Source organism: Clupea harengus, chromosome 8 (assembly GCF_900700415.2).
Source record: "Clupea harengus chromosome 8, Ch_v2.0.2, whole genome shotgun sequence".
Lineage (NCBI taxonomy): Eukaryota > Metazoa > Chordata > Actinopteri > Clupeiformes > Clupeidae > Clupea > Clupea harengus.
The window spans coordinates 21,141,156-21,160,899 of record NC_045159.1 but is presented as its reverse complement, the minus strand read 5'-3'; the positions used below and the strand labels follow the sequence as shown (position 1 = coordinate 21,160,899).

General features: G+C 41.0%; 2 protein-coding genes across 3 annotated transcripts; both read left to right on the top strand.

The window, feature by feature from the left end:
- The first annotated feature begins 4,397 nt into the window (after positions 1-4,397).
- On the top strand, positions 4,398-5,672 carry LOC122133057 (claudin-3-like). Its single transcript, XM_042708376.1, has one exon. It carries the CDS (start codon positions 4,476-4,478, stop codon positions 5,121-5,123), a length of 648 nt encoding a protein of 215 aa, XP_042564310.1. The 5' UTR covers positions 4,398-4,475; the 3' UTR covers positions 5,124-5,672.
- A 4,530-nt stretch (positions 5,673-10,202) lies between these two features.
- On the top strand, positions 10,203-16,118 carry abhd11 (abhydrolase domain containing 11). 2 transcript variants are annotated; one of them, XM_042708535.1, is made up of 6 exons: positions 10,203-10,455; positions 11,010-11,145; positions 11,580-11,757; positions 14,387-14,557; positions 15,091-15,272; positions 15,617-16,118. In XM_042708535.1, exons 3-6 carry the CDS (start codon positions 11,650-11,652, stop codon positions 15,750-15,752), a joined length of 597 nt encoding a protein of 198 aa, XP_042564469.1. In that variant the 5' UTR covers positions 10,203-10,455; positions 11,010-11,145; positions 11,580-11,649; the 3' UTR covers positions 15,753-16,118. The 2 variants fall into 2 exon arrangements, with proteins under 2 accessions (XP_042564469.1, XP_012671964.3); XM_012816510.3 differs by having other exon boundaries at positions 10,205-10,455; positions 11,584-11,757.
- The last annotated feature ends 3,626 nt before the right edge of the window (positions 16,119-19,744 follow it).

The window sequence follows — 19,744 nt, the reverse complement described above, 5'->3', positions numbered from 1 at the left end:
TGGGCCAAGAGTGTCAGCCTGTGCAGCCTGTGCCAAGAGTGTCAGCCCGGGCTCTTAAAGGTGTTGGGGGTGTATGCTGGAAAAGAGGTTTGGCAAGGGTCAAGTCAAGTACATTCAGTTCATTGTATGTGACAATGATGACGAATCGCTTGAATTGAATGCTGGACATTATGGGAAGTGTATGTCACGGGGAGAGAAAAGGTGTGTTATTATGGGAAGTTTATGTCATTGGTACAGAACAGGTCATTGGTGCATCAGTCATGCACTGTGTTGTGGTTTGCTGAGGGATTTGGTGGACAGACCAGAATAACATAACTCCAAGGTACAAAAGAATGAGGTCATTTTTTTAAGTTTGAATGTTTAAATGTATAATTCCTGTTTTATAAATAAATAGCATGTGTAATTTGTTTAATTGCTGCAGTGAAGCCAAAAGCTATCTACTGCTATATGTGGGATGGGTCTGCCCTGTGCTGAAACTCTACTGATTGGGAATCAAAACCTTTGATGGAGATAATTTCGAAACACTGTTAATGACAAGAATATAATAATCAAGTGCCTTGTATTATTAAATACCTTACATGAATCATGTACTTATGTAAGCAGGAACATGGCTTTTCTGTGTTTTTTGCGTGTGTGTAACTCAGAATATTAGGTGCCACTTAGTCTGCATTTGTACAAGAGCATGTTTAGACCAGAGGTGATAAGCTTCTTCCGACCTTGTGCAAAACTGCCATCCTTGCAATATAGGGAGCCTCGGACGTCAGAGAACCACCACGTGGTTATCCCTACTGAACGCTAAACTTCTGTCTATATAAACCTTGTGCGATGTGTTTTTCATTGCTTCACTTTCAGCCTTGTGCTGGGAGTGAGCCCGATTGCAATTGTTCTTGTTGAATAAATAAACTGATTGACAACTCCGGAGTCCTGAAGTAACTAGGATGAATTTTCACCTATCAACCTTCTTTCTGAAGTGGGCACACTTTAAAGCAACATTATGCAACAATTTGCCACATTTTACGTGACTTTTTGTTGGCAACTAGTTTTGATCATGCGTGTGTGTGAAAGATAGATAAATAAAGCTGTCTTGTCAAAGCTTGTCTTCCAGGATATGCACTTTATAGTTCTGTGTTTCGGGCTGAAGCACACCACAGAAATCACAAAAAAGCTTTCACAGTATGGTATTTCCAAAAGACACAAGCTAGCATTTCAGCAAGCTTTTGTCAGTTCACACTGGGCTGTTGGTGGTGGTAGTTAGCTTGCTAGTTTTAAACCAGATCTCCTTACTGCTGCTTCAAATATGCCAAGTTGGCTCATCTTGATCATACAGTACAACCTATCTGAGCACACACTCCAAGTAAAATGTACATTAAAACAGCACACAGGCAGAGAGTATGCCTCTACAATGGATCACAACCCTGGTCTCCATCAAAAAAACGGACAAAGCTTAAAAGAAATAAGTTTGATAACGTCGACAACTTTCATTTTATATTTCAAAAACTATCACATGCAAGTATAATAGCATGTACTACTACACCCAATTGCTTCCTTTATTTGCACTGGATTTAAGAGTTCCCGGAACTACTGCTGAAAAAGGATACGAAAATAAGGAAGGCCTAAATGCCACTGAAACTAATTGTCTGACCAGAGGGGACAGAAACTCTTGACCTAACACACTCACCTAGAGGGAAGTACGCAATGTGTTTTTTTTTACAGAACAGGCACATTGTGCATCATTAAAGGGAAAAGTGTGATTTTTCAGTGGACCAGAAGTCATCTTACAGTTTTTTCCAATCATTTTAGTTCTTGTACCTATACCATGGATACTTTTCCCAAACACTTAACACAGTGGGCTTTACAGACACACACCTCTGCATATCAGTTAACTTTTGGTGCAAAATGCACTACAACAACCACACCACAAAAATTCTGCCGTAACTTTAACACATGTTCCCTCTCAGAGTAGAATGACCTAAAAAACACTAACTTGAAGCATTGCTAATTGCATCTATAAGATGTTGCTGTGTCCTCCAGTTTAGCATAGATTAATGTAGTGTTGCATTCAAAAAAGAGAAAAAACACACACAGACAAACACTTCTTTGGACTACAGTAATAAAGTTTATAATATGACAGTAAAGAAATAATTCTAAAATGCTGCAATATGTTTCATTACAGCCATATTCTAGAATTGCATGTGTTACTGCACTATATAGGCTTACTACATTACAACAAAATGGCATGAATATGCTACGTATTTACTGCAGTATTTCCAATGCAGTAAATTACATACATCAACACAAGATACAGTCTACCAAAGTACTGTAATACCACTAGAAGTCTGCTGTAGCCCTACAGTAATGCTGATCCATTCTGTCCTCTGCATTTGGTGTCAAACTTTTACATGTTTGAACTTCGCATTTACGGTAACATTCTCCTCTGCATTGCATCTTGGAAATACGTCAATCCAAGCCAAGTATCTGAAGACAGTGTTGATATGTCGGTTTGCCTCTCACAATAGATGTCAAAATTGAGTGTGGCAAATTTACTGTAATTACTGTAAATTGAAGAATTGCATTCTTCAATCACTGTCTTTCACTGATAGCCTATGACTTACATAAAGAGCAGTACTGTAATAGTGGAAACAACTTTTCAGGAATAGTTACATCTATGTTTGCCTTCTATACACTCTATTACTATTAGAGATAGTGTGAAGTCTGCAAGCCAAAACAAACTAAATAATCTAAATAAACTTTCTGCTAAATTAAGAATACTTTTTCTTATTCAAGCATATAATTTAATTTGTCTGTCTAAACAAAGCATCTTTCCATCTACAGTGATCTAAATTACTGTAAGTAAGGTCTTGAACTGAAAGTTAACTGTTCTGAACAGAGTATCTAAACATTGGCAAAAAATGCTTTAGTTCCACAGTGTTTTTCTGGTAGTGAACATTGAATGGGACAGGTATCCACGAATTTTGGAAGAAGGTGTCATTGCCAGCATTTGTATCTAAGCATAGGGGCAAGTATCCACAGTTTGGTTCACATGGTCTACTGGTGTGCTCCATGTGTTAAGTGTTTTGGGAATGTGAACATGGTATAGGTACAAGAACTAAAATGATTGGAAAAAACTGTAACATGGTTGTTTGCTGTGCTGTCCTAGATGGCAGTTATCTGTACCGCTTGTGTTGGGCCTTTGGGTCGGGTCATAGGGCTGACCTGGGTACATTGGGAATGACAGTCCTAGTTTGTGGTTATTTGCTCCAGGAGGTATGACTCAGAAAAGATAAAAGTTGTTTTCATGTAAACGGTCGACCCCTCAGGAAATAGGTGTGCATTCATCATCCTATCTACATCTAAATTGCCCGAGGGACACATTTCTGGTGGTTGTGACAATGTACATTTTCTGTGGAAAGCACCCACCTCATTTACATGTATTCATTTAGTAGATGCTTTTATCCAAAGTGACTATCCATTTCCTCCATCAGTGCGTAATCCCAGGGTATCAAACCCATGACCTTGGTGTTGTTTGCCCTGGCTCTACCAGTGGCAGGAACACAGAACTGTGCTGAGCCCTCCAAGCTACATAAAGAGCAGCCAGAAACACATGTAGGGCAAATTGGTGCTTGTCACTTTGGGTTTCGACAATACTGACAAAACCAAAACGTGTGCTGGTGTCAAGGGTTGATGGAAATGCAGGAGATTTAAAGCTTTAAATGTCTATATATGTCTATGAGTGTGACATTTCCAGTATGGTATGGTTGAACCACCGTCACACTTTCCAGTAACCACCTCTGTATTTTTATTCAGGTAACCAAGAACTAATCAGAGACTCAGGCTAATATTACTCTCCAAAAAAATTGACATTTTACACAAGACAAACCTGTTTTTAAAGTCAACTGCTTGTTTAAATATTTATATCCCAGAATAAACTCACTTGTTACAGACCGGCTAAGGTTTGGAAACTATGATGGAAACCCTACACATTGCCCATTGTGTGTGTGTGTGTGAGTATGTATGAGTGTTTGTGTGTGTGTGTGTGTGTGTGTGTGTGTGTGTGTGTGTGTGTGTGTGTGTGTGTGTGTGTGTGTGAGTGTGTGTGAGTATGTATGAGTGTGTGTGTGTGTGTGTGTGTGTGTGTGTGTGTGTGTGTGTGTCTCCCGTAGAGCTGCCGACCACTAGCAGGTGTTGTTTACATATAGAGATGACATCAGTTTACTTTTCTTTCCTCCTCCTCCTCCTTCTGGTGATGTCACATAGAGCCACCTACCCTGGTCCCCAGGGATAAAAGAGCCGCCTGTAGACCCCTCCTCCAAGAGTATCACCACACCCTCAGGACAGGTACCTGCTGGAGCACAGGCTGCTCTCCTGTCATTGTTCGCTGGACCTGAGGTTGCCATAACGTCCCTTTTGTTGGAACAAGGTGCCAATCTTTTGCACTTCAGCTGCGTCTTAGAGGAAGTTACTGCGGGGGAGACATCATGTCAGCAGGACTGGAGATTGGAGGCATTGCTCTGGGCATCGTGGGATGGATCATTGCCATCGTGAGCTGTGCCCTGCCGATGTGGAGAGTGTCAGCCTTCATCGGGGCCAACATCGTGACGGCGCAGAACATCTGGGAGGGCCTGTGGATGAACTGCGTGGTGCAAAGCACGGGCCAGATGCAGTGTAAGATCTACGACTCCATGCTGAATCTGCCTCAGGACCTGCAGGCTGCACGCGCCATGACGATCATCGCCATCATCCTGGGCGTCCTCGGCCTGCTCATCTCCATCATGGGAGCCAAGTGCACCAACTGCATCGAGGACGAGGCATCCAAGGCCAAGACCATGATCATCGCGGGCATCTTCTTCATCATCGCAGGCATACTGATGCTCATCCCTGTGTCCTGGTCAGCCAATACCACCATCCGGGACTTCTACAACCCCTTGGTCATCTCCTCTCAGCGTCGAGAGCTGGGGGCAGCTCTGTACATCGGCTGGGCGGCGGCAGCTCTTCTCCTCATTGGCGGGGCCATGCTGTGCTGCACCTGTCCTCCGAAAGAGACGAGGTACAAACCCCCGAAAATGGCGTACAACAACCCCAGCTCAGCGAGTGCCGCTGGGTACGACAGGAAGGATTATGTTTAAAAAAAAAACAGCTCTTGTGGAAATTGGTTTTGTCCTGGTTTTCCTTTCTTTGCGCTTTTGGATTAGAAACAGGATAAAATCCTGAGGTCTGTAAAATATGCATTTTTAAATTCAAACTTTGGTGAAATACCACTTAATGTTATTGTTTGTACTTCTGACGTCGCACAAATGCAGCTTTTGTAGTGTAAAGTAGGTAAAAACAGATAAAGTAATTGTGAAAGTTAATGTCAGAGAGGAGTGCCGGGTTTTACATATATTTGTTTAGGAAAATCCTGACCTGGAAAAAAAAACTCAAGATGAAACCCAAACATCTAACCGAAACGATGATATCAGGTCTATCCATGCTCAATGGGAATGCCAAAAATACAGGTTGTTTTAGTGAGTGAATAGTCATTTAGGAATCACAACAAATCCACAACAAAGATTAGTTTGAAAGAGGGGAACATTTGTCACCCTAGTTTCAGTGCCAAGTCTAATTGGCTATTATACACATGGACCACTTGCTATTTTTATTTGTTGTTACATTGTTACATGTGTTACATTGTTATATGTGTTACATTGCTTTATGTAAGTTAAATGCAAATGTAAAGCCTTTGTTTTTCTTAAAAAGATACATTTTATTTCTAATGGTATGTTCTTGTTCATCCATCATTGCTTCATTTACTCAATATTTGACATAGCCTAGACCTGTTCCTTCACTCAGGCTCTTGAACACTCAAAGCTGTGAGCTGTTTGGCAAAGGTGGCCCTCACAGAGAGTGCTGGTGCATTGTCACTGTGGGAGCCAAGGGGGAAACACAAACAGCGGCAACACGCTGAACAGTAGGCCACATCATGGGCTAATCCCACCTCATCACAGGCAAACAAAGGGCTCAGATTACCAACTACTCCCCACTTTTCACTTCATCAATTTAGTGGCCAACTGTATTTCATTTCAACATCACCTTGTGGACCAAAGATATTTCATAGGACATAGAATATAATTCATATTGACATACTTTTTTTGTGGTTCACATAATCTACACATTTCAACCTTGCATTATGGTTTATTCAGTTAGTCGAGTTGTTTTAAAAAAAAATTATGTTTGTATTGCATTATGTTTGTATTTGCTATTGCTATTTTGTGCTGGCTGAAACCAGAAGAGAGTTTGAGAGACGGAACTGAAGCCTGAGTTGAGCCTAAAGGCCTTCTTTTGCTTGAGCTGTGAAGTCTGAGTCTGTTGACCCTGAGCTCTGTTCATACGGTTTAGCTTGATGTATTAAGTGAAAAAAATAAAGATAATAATTTACCCAACTTGTGACTATGTTTCTGTATGTGTTTTGGGGGGGGGGGATGTGAACAATACACCCATTATGAAAAGTTCAAATTATCCAGCAAGGAAAGGAAACAAACCCCTTAAGATCTGACATCTTATTCATCCATTTAAGTTTGAGAAACACACTGATGCTCTTACTCATCCATTTAAGTTTGAGGTTTGGGGCAATTGAATTCCATAGACACATACTGATGCTCTACAAACCATATCATGCGATGCAATCCATAGGACACATCTTTCAAAAATAAGTGCAAATGCTAACATGCCAATCTGACCAACAGCCTAAGGGCGATAAGCTAATACATCTTACTGTTGCTTTCTTTTTAATGAGCTTTTCTTTTAATTATTTATTAATGTTAGATATAAATATGATTAAGAGTCAGTGAGATGTATCTGAATAGGAATAAATGAACTGTGTTTCCCATATTGGTTTTGTTGTTCCTGTTGTTTGTTTGTTATTTTTGCCTGAGGAGAGATATCTAAATAAATAGATTTGGGAGAAGTGGTTAAACCGCAAAGGCCACAAAGTTCCTCCTTTTTAGCCTTTGTGTGTTGCATCAACAATTGTTATGGAGGAAATTAGATTAGATTTAGATTACAGATGACCAAAACAAGAAGAGCATTTGGAGAACACAATGTGTATGTTCACTTTGGGGAAGAGTTGAAAGATAAACCAAATACTCACATGCAGCTAAATCACATTAAGCTACGATCTCATGCTAAATTGTTACACATAATGTTGATAATATTTATTGGACTGTCCAAGTGCAGAAAAACCTCAAATAAATCCTCTCAGAAAGACAATAAATTGACACGAGACAAACTGAGAGAACAGAAATGGAATGTGTTTGCTCGTAGCTTGAATATTCTCTCCCTTGTACGTCGCTTTGGACAAAAGCGTCTGCTAAATGACTAAATGTAAATGTAAATGTGAAATGAAAGATGATACCACATTGAACTGCTACAGCTGTCTAAGTCGCTATGGAGACTGTATACCAAGCATCCGCTGCCACCTCCATGGAAACCTCGTCCCTTGACACAGCCCTTGCCTCTTCTAATGAATTAAGAATACCTCCCCTTCACCTGAGGATGGGCTATGTTTGAGGTTTTATCTCATCTGAGATTCACCGACTGAATTTTCATGCTTTTGTTCTGTTGTTCCTCTTGCCATTGTTTATGGTAAAACCCTATTTGAGAAGGGCACTGTAGCGGCCTAACACAGGCAAACTTAATGCCTAACAATGAGGCCTGGTCTTATTAAGATGAACCTAATGTTCACCTAACCTACTGTTTTTGTACAGGTTTTTTTGTAGACAATGTACACTGATAATGGCCCTATACGATTGAATAGAATTAAAGACAAATGAGTTGCTCTACGTCATCAGATTTTTTCACTCTCAATGAAATGATATCAGAGGTGTGAAGTGTTATACGGTTGCAGGTGTAGAATAGAATAATATGGAGCAATTCGGTTTTTTTAAAAAAAATTCAATTTTAATGAATGATGGGAACATTGAGGGAGTAATCCAAACACAACTTCCAAAGCAGTTTGTCTGTGCCTTTTCCATTGGGGTGGATTCACTGACTAGGAGGAGTATGTTTATGAACACATATAATGCTCACAAAGGGTGCCTTGTTGTTGTTGCTGTGTCCTGATGCTCAGGTTCAATGGTTGGGCAGTCAAGTTGTTGGGTTTAGCACTTGTGGGTTACCGAAACAGCATGTTTTACTGTGAAGGAGGGCCTCTACGGATCTTGCATGCAACATGCGGCGTGTGTTGCGGATGTCTCCAGCCGGTTAGGCATTGTTGTTGTATCTATGGTTGGGCATTTGTTATATTTGTTAGGTTGCTGGCAATGAGTGTTTACATGTGACAGTGAGAGGACTGGCCGCTGTTAGAAGACAACAGCACATCTTTTACCCATGTATAACTAAGATTACACTAGAAGAGTGTATTTATAACTTATGGCCAGCAGGTGACATTCATCAAATTACAAAGTTATTTAGGAAAGATCCACAGGACAAAAAAATCCATCACACCAACAATTACAATAAAAGGCAATTTGGCATGCATTACAGAATTTGAAATGTTTTTTATTTAAGAAGACAGGAACATAGCCTCTGTCCCACGTGAACAGTGTCTTAAGTGTCATGTAGAATCAGGTTAGTTGTATAATTCAACAGTTTGACCAATCAAAAATGAAAGCAGTGTGTGGTGAAACAAGTCCATTGAAGGAAACTGCTACCACTTACTCATGCTGTGTAGAGTATTGAAAGCAGTGGTCAGATGAAAAAGGACACTTTGGAAACATTGTTCCCAGAATGTTCTAGAACAGAGCAAGACCTCGAGAGACTGGCAACCCAAAAAAAACTTGAGCTTGTGCAGTGCACCCAACACAAAAGGGTACAATATATAACTAATTCAAAGGAACATATAATCATTATAAGAGCTGATTCAATCATTCTGAGAGGGTGATTCATTCCAAAAAAACAAATCAGGTTTAAACAACATCCTCATGGTAACATTACCAAGCTATCTCAATTCTCTGAATTCTTAGGCATTTCTCTTTACACCTACACTGTATTTGAACCTGTGCCAGGAGACTGATAAACCATGACCTAACAAGCATGATTATGCTTCATGTCTGCTACTGCCATTAGCATCATGGCAGCTGTTGTCCAGTGATTTGACAGCTCCATCTTACCATTAGTTATTGTCATGTTTAAGAAGTTTAGGTGCCATAACAGCTTATGTCACATGTTACTAAGCTGTTGTCATACTGTCATAACTTACAACTTATATAACTTGTCTCTACACTGACGGCATATGACAGCATGTGACATCTGCCCTGACATGTTTAAGACATGGTTATGTCCATCTTACAAGGCAGGGTTCAAGTAAAGTGTTACTGAAGGATGAAGTATAAATTAATATGAATTAGTATGAATATTTTGCTCTGCGTGACTATTAGTGTCAATACAGAATTTGCAGAAAGTAAATGCATTGGCGTCTCTCCTTCAGGATGAATGATGAAGTGATGAAATGGCTAACTCGTTAAATATACCTCAACTAATGTGATATGTAATGGCCATGAGCAGGATTTAAAAATGAAATTTGTTTTTACATGTATTGTATTTGGTATGGCTTGGCAGACACATACATAACAATTGAGAGTAGGCCTAAATGAATGCATGTAACACAAAGATAGGTTAAGTAGTACGTGGTTGCAGATATGGAAGAAGCTTTGATGTCAGATTGAAATAGCCCAAGAGTCAGCCAGTGAGGGGATGTGTCAGGTTGACGGCTAAATCCAGCAGCAACCAACATCTGGCTCCTTGTTAATGAGAAAGATGTGGGCTTAGCCTGCAAGCACAGTTGAGAAATGTGTTTTTCTCTTGCACGTCTTTAAGGAGGCTACAACAAGCAGGTCCATGTCAGAGTGGAGAGGCAAGCTACTTAAAGCATCCACTTCCCCTTCGTTTTCCTTTTATTCAGCTACAGTGGTCTTGAAGATGGTTGACAATGAGATTGACATGAGAAATCAAAGGAGTACTTTGCCATTAAAAAACTGTTCTTGAACTGGTCATTGTGTGCTCTGTTAAAATAAAACAATACTAGATAGGTTATATTTATCACAATCCTTAGGCAAACACAAAAAATTAAGCCAATCGGTTTCCAAGGACGTGAAAGTAGCGTCAAAATAGCAATGAACGACTCGTTGATTGGTTAAGAGCCGAGACCCATCAGGTGAACACCGCCCCCATGTTCCCTCACTCCATGCCAATAGTTATTTTGCACCCTCAACAGTTCTCGTGTATTGTGGTATTTGGCCCTCCGGCTGAAATATTCTATGTCATCATGAGTGTCACTTGTCGCTTTCTTTCAGGTGGTCTCTTGCACAGAGCAACATCATGTGTTTCTATGACTACATCTCGTAATGCCTGCTTTAGTAATGCACGGATGCACTGGATTCGTCAAATCGGAACTAAAGCGAACACTCCTGCTGTTTCTACAAGGTACCATTGCTTGTCCGCTAAGTAGCTACCTTTAGCTCTTTAATAATATAAATACTATCTAACAGCAAACCAAAGTCAGTCAGTTTGTATGTATGTAACATTATGTCCTAGGATGGTTATGATTCACAAGTAAGCTTAAATTACACTGTACATTGTGTTTCTGAAATGAGTCAAGCACTCTGTCGTGAGCTAGCATTGCTGGCTAACGTTACCCAAGGTTAGCCAGCTAACGGGTTGGATGTGTGATAACAAGCCACGGTAAACACAACATAACTTGACATTAATGTCACTCGTATGGCAAGTGATGGATATTGGGTATTAGTATCTATTCAAACTTTTTTTTGTGGAAATGTGCACATTTTATTTTTTACAAACCTCTCCCAAGTCCACCCAGTCCTGCAGAAAGTCGCTCAAGGTGGCAAAAGCATTGCTTTACATGGGTGCTGTCCCATTTGAGCAACTTAGCAAGTTATGGAACCTTAGTTACAGCCTTCATTGTTTGTAGGGCTACATGATGCGTCTAAGACCTAATAAAGACCTTCTCCCCCTTTCAGACCTGTGAATTTGACCTATGACGTGTTCGATGGAAAAGGGGACAACACGCCGCTGGTTTTCCTCCACGGTCTTTTCGGCAGTAAATCCAACTTCCACTCCATAGCCAAGTCCTTAGTCCAGCGGACCGGCAGAAAGGTATTGCACAACATGCTATGTGCTGTCTATGATCCCAAACAGCATGCTATGTGGTGTCTATGATCCCAAACTGGCCCTGAAAAATGAAAGAAGGAGAACCTTCTTTTGATGTACACTTACAATTGCCCCGTGTATTGCAGTGCCACATTCTGCGTTTTCCAAAAAGGCCATTTAGGCCTAAATGATTTGAGTGTAGTTGCTTGTTCATTGAGTGTTATAGCTTGTATTATTTTTTTATAATGTAGAAATGTAGTCTAGTGAAAGGATGGATATAAAAGGATATAAAATTTGGAAGGAAAAAGAAAATATGTTAGCTTTATGTGTAAGTTGTGTAATGTGATGTTACCTTTTTAGACAGACTTTAATGTTATATGTAATGATTGCTGAAATTTAAGCTTGTGTCGTAGTTAGTGTCTTAACTGTCCTTTGTCCAGTCAGGTGCTGACAGTAGATGCACGTAACCATGGAAAAAGCACACACAGCCCCATTATCACCTATGAGGCCATGACCAATGATCTCACGCAACTGCTTGCTCAACTGCGAATCGGGAAATGCGTTCTGATTGGCCACAGCATGGGAGGCAAGGTGGCCATGACAACAGCACTCATGCAGGTAATGTAGGAAACAGAAGAGTAAGAATAACTACTTACTAACCTCGACCGTTCGGTCATGCCGGGAAATATCAGACTGAGGCTTTAACGTATCGACCGAGCGATAGCGAGGTTGATACGCCAAAGCCGAAGTTTGATGTTTCCCGGCATGACCGAACGGTCGAGGTTAGTAAGTAGTTATAACATGTCTGTTTGGGAATAGGCCAATAACATGTCTGTTTGCAAATAGGCCAATAACATATCTGTTTGGGAATAGGCCTATCCTTTGTCCATTTGGGTAAATACTTCACATACACATAATGTCAAAGGACGTAAGAGTTAGAGAACATCTTTACCATAACAACCCCTAGTGAAAGGACTCCTGTGCATGTCAACCACATGGGAGCTGTGTTCATTTCATTTAGGCGGACATTTTTAATCCAAACCAATTTACAGTACAGATAGACATTATCATCAGTGAGTGTGCTCCTTATGCAGCTTGCACACTGCCCCAACAAACGCAAACAAATCCAACATTCTAAAGTTGGCAGTTGTTGATACCTGGCAGTTGACTCTCTTTAGAATGTTCAGTAAACCAACTGCCAGCTCCACACTGCTCAAACAGTAACCGTTAGATAGCAGTGTTGTAATCAGCCATTTGACTCTGCCACTTTAACGTGATTAGTGAAAAAATGGCAATATGTCACCTTGCTTACAGTATCGCAACGTATTGCCATATATTAAATCGTAACCCCCGTATCATAGTGCGTATCGTATTGCAAGATTCATGCCTGTTCACAGCCCTACTGTTGGTGTTGTTAGCACCTTCCTCTCGCAGTTGAGCTACGGGCAGTGGCGTAGCGTGGGGTGTGCGGGGTGTGCGGACCGCACAGGGCGGCCAATTGAATGGGGGCGGCCAATACTATAATTGTATTACTTTCTTGTGATTTATTTTGTTGTAATTTTTTGATAATAAGTTGTTTTCCCTAATGGCCGAATTTAGAATATGGTGCTGTTTTGTAGTGGCGCGGTCTCCCTAGCTTCCACTTTGCAACGTATTAGTTCGACAGCTTGTAAACAATCTCCCGCGACCTGCGCGTGTGAACGTCTTGGTGGAACGTCTCTGTGTTTAGTGCCAAATTGTACTTCTGGACTGCATTCTGCAACATTTTCAAGCAGGGTATCCTAAGTTTTTGAAGAACATTATACACAGATGTTTCTACTGGTTGTTTTCATATTTCATATCAGCATTCTTTACACACAAATAGGTAAGGTAATACATGCGCTGGCTGAACTCTTCGTGTTAATATGTGTCAATATGAACTTATGAATATGAACTCGTTCATACAAAGTTGCACAGGCACCCTGAGGGTTTCGACCTTTTCCTATTATAATTTGATCAGTTTAATCGAGGAGACTATAACATCAGCTAGATAACTAGCGATCATTTTATGTAAATGGGACTCTTCCATTTAAACCGTTTAAGGTTATTACAAGTTTCCTTAGCTAGCTAGTTAGCTAGCATAACTAGGTAACCATAGCAACCAGCTCAAAGTGGATACGTTTGTCCTCACCGCCTTCTTTACCATGCATTTAACAAATGAATAGCCCTCATTTGCTAACAGGTGGGTCGTTAGCAGCTGTTTTGTCACTCAGAAAATGATTTGATTTTACTTCTATTCTCCTTACAAAGTGCTAATTATTATTATTTTTCGAACTGTATATATCTGTACACAGAACAAGATTCAAGGTTTCTGAGGGTGTTCTTTTTATGACGCTAGGACAAAGACTCGCGGAGCTTCAAAGTCATATATTGACAACAATAACAAAAATTCGCACCAGTAGGAAATCCTCCTTGAAAGGGGGCGGCGAATTTGGCTACCGCACAGGGCGGCCAAAACACCCGCTACGCCACAGGCTACGGGGACACTGTGTTGGTAAAATCCTTGAGACTGTCGACAATGAAATGAACCTCTACTTTCATTTCCCCCATCTTTCCTCTTTCCCTCCTTCTTCATGTTCTCTCCTCTTCTCCCTGTTCTCCTTTCTTCTTCCTGTTCTCCTTTCTTCTTCCTGTTCTTCCTTCTTGTTCCTGTTCTCCCTCCTTCTTCATGTTCTCTCCTCTTCTCCCTGTTCTCCTTTCTTCTTCCTGTTCTCCCTTCTTCTTCCTGTTCTCTCTTCTTCTTCCTGTTCTCTCTTCTTCTTCATGTTCTCTCTCCTTCCTGTTCTCTCTTCTTCTTCCTGTTCTCTTCTTCTTCCTGTTCTCTCTTCTTCTTCCCGTTCTCTCTTATTCTTCCTGTTCTCTCTTCTTCTTCCTGTTCTCTCTTCTTCCTGTTATCTCTTTTCTTCCTGTTCTCTTCTTCTTCCTGTTCTCTCTTCTTCTTCCTGTTTGCTCTTCTTCCTGTTCTCTCTTCTTCTGCCTGTTCCCTTCTTCTTCCTGTTATCTTTTCTTCTGCCTGTTCTCTCTTCTTCTTCCTGTTCTCTCTTCTTCCTGTTATCTCTTTTCTTCCTGTTCTCTTCTTCTTCCTGTTCTCTCGTCTTCTTCCTGTTTGCTCTTCTTCCTGTTCTCTCTTCTTCTGCCTGTTCCCTTCTTCTTCCTGTTATCTTTTCTTCTTCCTGTTCTCTCTTCTTCTTCCTGTTCTCTCTTCCAGCCGAGTCTAGTGGAGCGCCTGGTGGTGGTGGACATAAGCCCCGCCCAAACCACACCGCTGACTAACTTCCCCGCCTACATCCAGGCCATGAAGGAGGTGAAGGTGCCGAAGGATGTGCCCCGCTCCACTGCGCGCAGGTTGGCCGAGGACCAGCTACGTCAGCTCGTCAAAGTGAGCTCTCTCTCTGGACACAAGTCAAACGAAAGGCAGCGTTTCAGTGTGATGTTTGACATTTGGTGTGATGTTTGACTCTTATGTCACATTTGTCAAAGTGAGCTCTCTCTCTCTGGACACAAGTCAAATGAAAGGCAGCGTTTCAGTGTGATGTTTGTCGTTATGTCACATACTCAGTTTAAAGCTACAGTAGGCAGGTTTTTAATGTTAAGGGCATTTCATTTAGTTTCTGCACCATCCTCAAATTTGTTTCAGTGGTATATGAGCATGTGAATAGAAAACCACGCCTGTCGTTCTCGCTAGTTGCCTAGGCTGTTGCCTAGGTCCGATTCCCTGTGAAAATGCAACTGCACAAGCGAATGCAAATGCCCAAGCTAGCTAGCTTTTATCAGTGCCACTGATGATGCTGTTGGTGTTTGCAAGGCCAGTCTTCTTGCTTTTAGCTTGTAAGCTCACTTAGTTTTAGACAAAAACCTTCATAATGTGCTTTTCACACACATTGATTGTATGCTCTTTGGGACTTTTCAAAGGAGCGCTCAGTACGGCAGTTCCTTCTGACAAACCTGACTGAGGAGGAAGGACAGTATTCTTGGAGGGTCAACTTAGATGCCATCTCCAATCATCTGCAAGACATCATGAATTTCCCAGCATTCAACACCAGCTATGAGGGCCCCACACTCTTCCTTGGTGGGACCAACTCCGCGTATATCAGGTAAAGAGATGAAAGATAGAAAGACAGAAAGAAACAAAGGATCAGTTCACACATTTGGAAGTTACAGACAAGCAAACATGGACCTTTTATGATTTTATTCCAATTCTAATCTTTGGTGGATATTGTAATGGGAAAAGAAGGTCTCCAGGCCCTGCGTATGAAATCTGCGTATGGTTTGCTTAGAGTTTATGTTTAGAGTCCACTGCACTCACCTGTAGAGGTTGACTTTACATGTGAACATGTTAGCAATGTGCATATAACCAGCATATAACATTCACATTGGCGAGGGTTTTGGCTAACACAGGTACGTGTCCACCCCCCCCCCCCCCCCCCCCCCCCCCCAGCTCTGAGGACTACCCAGAGATTCAGCGTCTCTTCCCGTGTGCTGACATCCAGTACATTCCAGACGCCAGCCACTGGATCCACGCAGACAAGCCCCTGGACTTCATCAGCTCCATCAGCACCTTCCTCCAGTCCTAGCCCTGCATTGCACTGGCCTGGCCACAGAGGGGCGACAAGGAGGAGTGCTTTTACAGCCACCAGGAGAAATATATGAACAAGTGCTTTTTTGTAGTTTTTTGTAGTTTTTGTTGTTAAATTTAGATTCATTTTTGTGTCTTTTTCATCTCATTTGTTTACAGGGCTGTATCATTAAGCACTAGCGATGCATAGACGTGTCTATAGTTCTGCAGTAAACTGCAGAGTTTAATACTACAGACATATAGCCAATTATTAACTTATTCAAAGGACATATTATGACCACAGTGCAATTAACACTGTGATTAAAAGCTGCATAGTAATATAAGAGTATAGTTTGGAGTGAAAAGAGAAGGTTGGAATGGTCTAATAAGATGAATCTAGGGTGTTTTAAAAGAAGGGTTGGTATGGTCTAATTAGAGTAATCTAGGGTGTTTTAAAGAAGGGTTGGTATGGTCTAATAAGAGTAATCTAGGTGTTTTAAAGAAGGGTTGGTATGGTCTAATAAGAGTAATCTAGGGTGTTTTAAAGAAGGGTTGGTATGGTCTATTAGAGTAATCTAGGGTGTTTTAAAGAAGGGATGGTATGGTCTAATAAAGAGTAAATCTACTCCTGCAGTGTTTAAATGGACTTCAGTGGGGCCTTCTGAGAAGGAGCAGGGGCTTAGTGTTACAGACGGCCACAGATCAGTTCTAGCTTTAACACTCCCTTTAATTCTTTCATTTCGAGAGATTTTTTTAAATGCACGTGGAGAGAATGGTGACAATCAGCATGTTCTTCTCTTATTCTTTTCCACACAAGGAACCAGTATTAATGTAGTTAGTTAGTTTGTTATTTAGTTGAGAATACAAATCGAACTCTGTGTACGTGACATAACCAGGTGAGAGGATCAGGGTAAGCTAAAGGAATGTGCCATGTGTAAGGCAGTTAGGGTTAACTCCAGTGTGCAGCATCACAAAACGGTTGCCAACCTGCTCCAATGGATATTTGTCAGTAAATGATGTGCATACTGGGGCAGAGACATCACATTTACAGTCTACACACACACACATTCACAAATTGTTAATGCTACGTAATTAATTGACCTTAAATAATTGTAAACATGAACTGATCAGCATACATTTTATAGACCTCAACAATAATTGAGTATATAATCACTATTCATGTTCCAGTCTTAAAATTGACCATAAATAAGTTTTTTAAATTGTGTGGTATATTATGATGCTGACAGTATCTGTGAGGCAGTTTAAGTGTGAACGTCACAGTGTGAGAGATCTATAGAACGGAGTGTGAGACCGTATATTCACACTGCAGTGTAGAGTATAGTGGCTTTTTGCTCTCAGGGGGCACATAGAAACTGCCCTAATTCTTGAACTGCCACCTTTAAATGGACATCTGTACATAGAGCACTCTGGTCTTGTATCCTGGTTGTGCTCTTTGTTAACATGTAAGATATATATGCATATATAATATTATAATATAATATTAACACTACATAAAGAATCAAGGGACACAATATATGCCCTGCTAACCTCAACAGAACGTTATGTAATTTATAAACAATTCGATGTTTCTACTGTTTGATGTAATATTTGTCCACGTCAGGTATAGTAAATGATGTCAATTATTGGATGAACATTTTCTTGTTTGTTCGTTATTAGGCTAATACTATACTAATGTCAGAATGATGGGTGACTTAAAATACTCTTCCAATTCAATATTAACCATAGTGTTCTCAGCGAAACTGTAAATAGTCATTAACAGCACAAGTTTGTATTGTGTTTTATCCGTTTCCCACCCAGCAGTTGGCTGGATTTTCACCAGACGGGGCAGACTCGTCTTACAGTGAATTGCTTTGTGGGTATTACATGTTCATTTCAATTTTTTTCTGGTCTTGAGAAGTAGCTGAGACTTGGTAGGGTGGCTTATGCAGTTTGATCAGAATGTAAAAGAGGAGGTTTTCGTGTGTAATTGACATGAATACATTAATATTTAACTATCAAGATTTGGGAGTGTCCAAAGGACATTTCAACATTGGCAAAGTTTTATTGAAATTAAACTATATTTCTCTAATATTTGTTGGACAGATGGCAAAGTAACCTATATTTTGTTGGAAATAGCTTTATATTTGGTGTGGCGTGTGTCTGGATTGTGTGTGTGTTTGAGACTGACAGTGTATGTCCGGCATTCGTATTGAGATTGTGTTTTACATGTTGAGGTATTTATTATTTACAAAAATTAAACTAGAAAAGGCCATCTGTTGACTCATTGTCTGATTCTTTAATTCACGATTAACTGATGGTTAATTATTGTAGGAAAGGATAATATCACAAGATCAATGCTCAGCATCAAATTCTGTTCACATGTCAAAGTAAAAGTGCAACTGGAATTTCTAATTATCTTTACAACAAATACTGGTCTCATCACCTCAACAGAACAGTGCATGGCCTATAAGACCACAGTCAAGGTGTACATGTTGGGCACAGTTATATCTCTTCAATCACATCATCTGTACATGTTGTTTACTCAGTCCAGAGAGACAGTGTGGAATTGGCTCTCTCTCCTGCCCCCTGATGGTTGTGTGAGGTATTGTTTTTTACTGTTGTCCTCTGGTTTTGTGGTGTTGTCAGGCCCTTTGCTGGTGCGACCTCGCCTGAAATTCACCCTCCAGCGGTTTGGGGCCTCTCTCTCCGCAGGTGCTTTGGCCGTGCTCACGGCGGGGGCCGCAGCAGCAGCAGGGGTCAGGCGAGCGGGGGAAGGGGATGGGGGGGTTTTGGGAGAGGCTTTGCCTGTCTTTCTACCAAACGACCCCAGCAGGCCACCCTTCTTCTGAGACTGCTCAGCCTGAGCCTGAGCCTGAGCCTGCTGAGACAACACCTGCTGCTGGAGGAGCAGCTGGAAGTCCTCCTGCCACACAGAGGGAGAGAGAGAGAGAGAGAGAAATATTTTTATATCTAATCTGACCATTTCATAACTCAAATCTAAACATTGCATAACTCAAAAACATTTAGACTCTACGTACATCTAAGTTTCTTGACCACAATTGAGACAATTTAAAAATGCATTTGTTTTAACTAAAACATTCCTATACTTCCTGCCACTGCTGAGTCTAAGTTGAAGAATGTGTGAAATCAGTGTCGGGTACATATTTCATTTTTTCGACGGGCAAAAAACATTCAGTAATGGGAAAACCATCTGTGACCTCCCATATCTCTCTAAATCTAAATACCCATCCTTCCCTCTCCAGTCTCCTCCACCCCACAGCCCCACAGCCTCACAGCTGTACGCCCACAGAGCATCTCTGTCTATAAGCGAGCCTCTGTCTCAGTGTCTCAGCGCACCTTCCAGGCCTCTAGCTCCAGAGAGAGCTCCAGCCGGTGCTGCACCGCCTCCAGCAGCTGGTTGTTCATGTTCATCATCTCCGTCTTGCTGTTCAGCAGCTCCCTCTCCATGGCTTTCTTCCTGCCACACAGAACACAAGCAGGGGGAAGTAGTCGAGATTAGTTTGCAAATGATGCCAGATTTAAGGCATTAGCACTAAACAAACTATAGAATGAATACTACAGGGGAGCACAATGGACCTCTTAAAAGGGATACTAAATGTATAATCTGGTCAGCATTTGAAGAAGATTCTGGCTGAGGATAATGGTTAAGATGAAAACAGAGGTCCCTATTTTGGGAAATATTTGACTAAAAGAAAGGAGTCCTGTAAAGTAATGCTTTCTGTGTAGTGTTTATCTCTCTTAGCCTCTCTCTTTGTAATGACTGAAAATGTCAATCAGTCTCTTCCCTTTGTGCGCTCAGCTAGGCATCAGGACGACTAAATTAGTATTTCAGGTGTTACATTTGTGTCATAAGTACCAAAATGACTGAGGTCTGACCTTTGCAAACTGTGTTACATGTTGTAACATGTTTGAATAAAATACCATTAAATGCTTTATTAAAGGTTAAAAGTTCAATTCCATGTTGTTGTTGGTAGGGTGGAAGTCCTGCGT

Bases quoted from the DNA above. Each gene is read 5' to 3' on its own strand.
- LOC122133057 (XM_042708376.1), top strand. From the start codon at position 4,476: ATGTCAGCAGGACTGGAGATTGGAGGCATTGCTCTGGGCATCGTGGGA.
- abhd11 (XM_012816510.3), top strand. From the start codon at position 10,217: ATGCCAATAGTTATTTTGCACCCTCAACAGTTCTCGTGTATTGTGGTA. The intron at 10,456-11,009 runs GTACCATTGCTT...TCCCCCTTTCAG, and splicing joins ACTCCTGCTGTTTCTACAAG to ACCTGTGAATTTGACCTATG. The intron at 14,558-15,090 runs GTGAGCTCTCTC...GACTTTTCAAAG, and splicing joins AGCTACGTCAGCTCGTCAAA to GAGCGCTCAGTACGGCAGTT.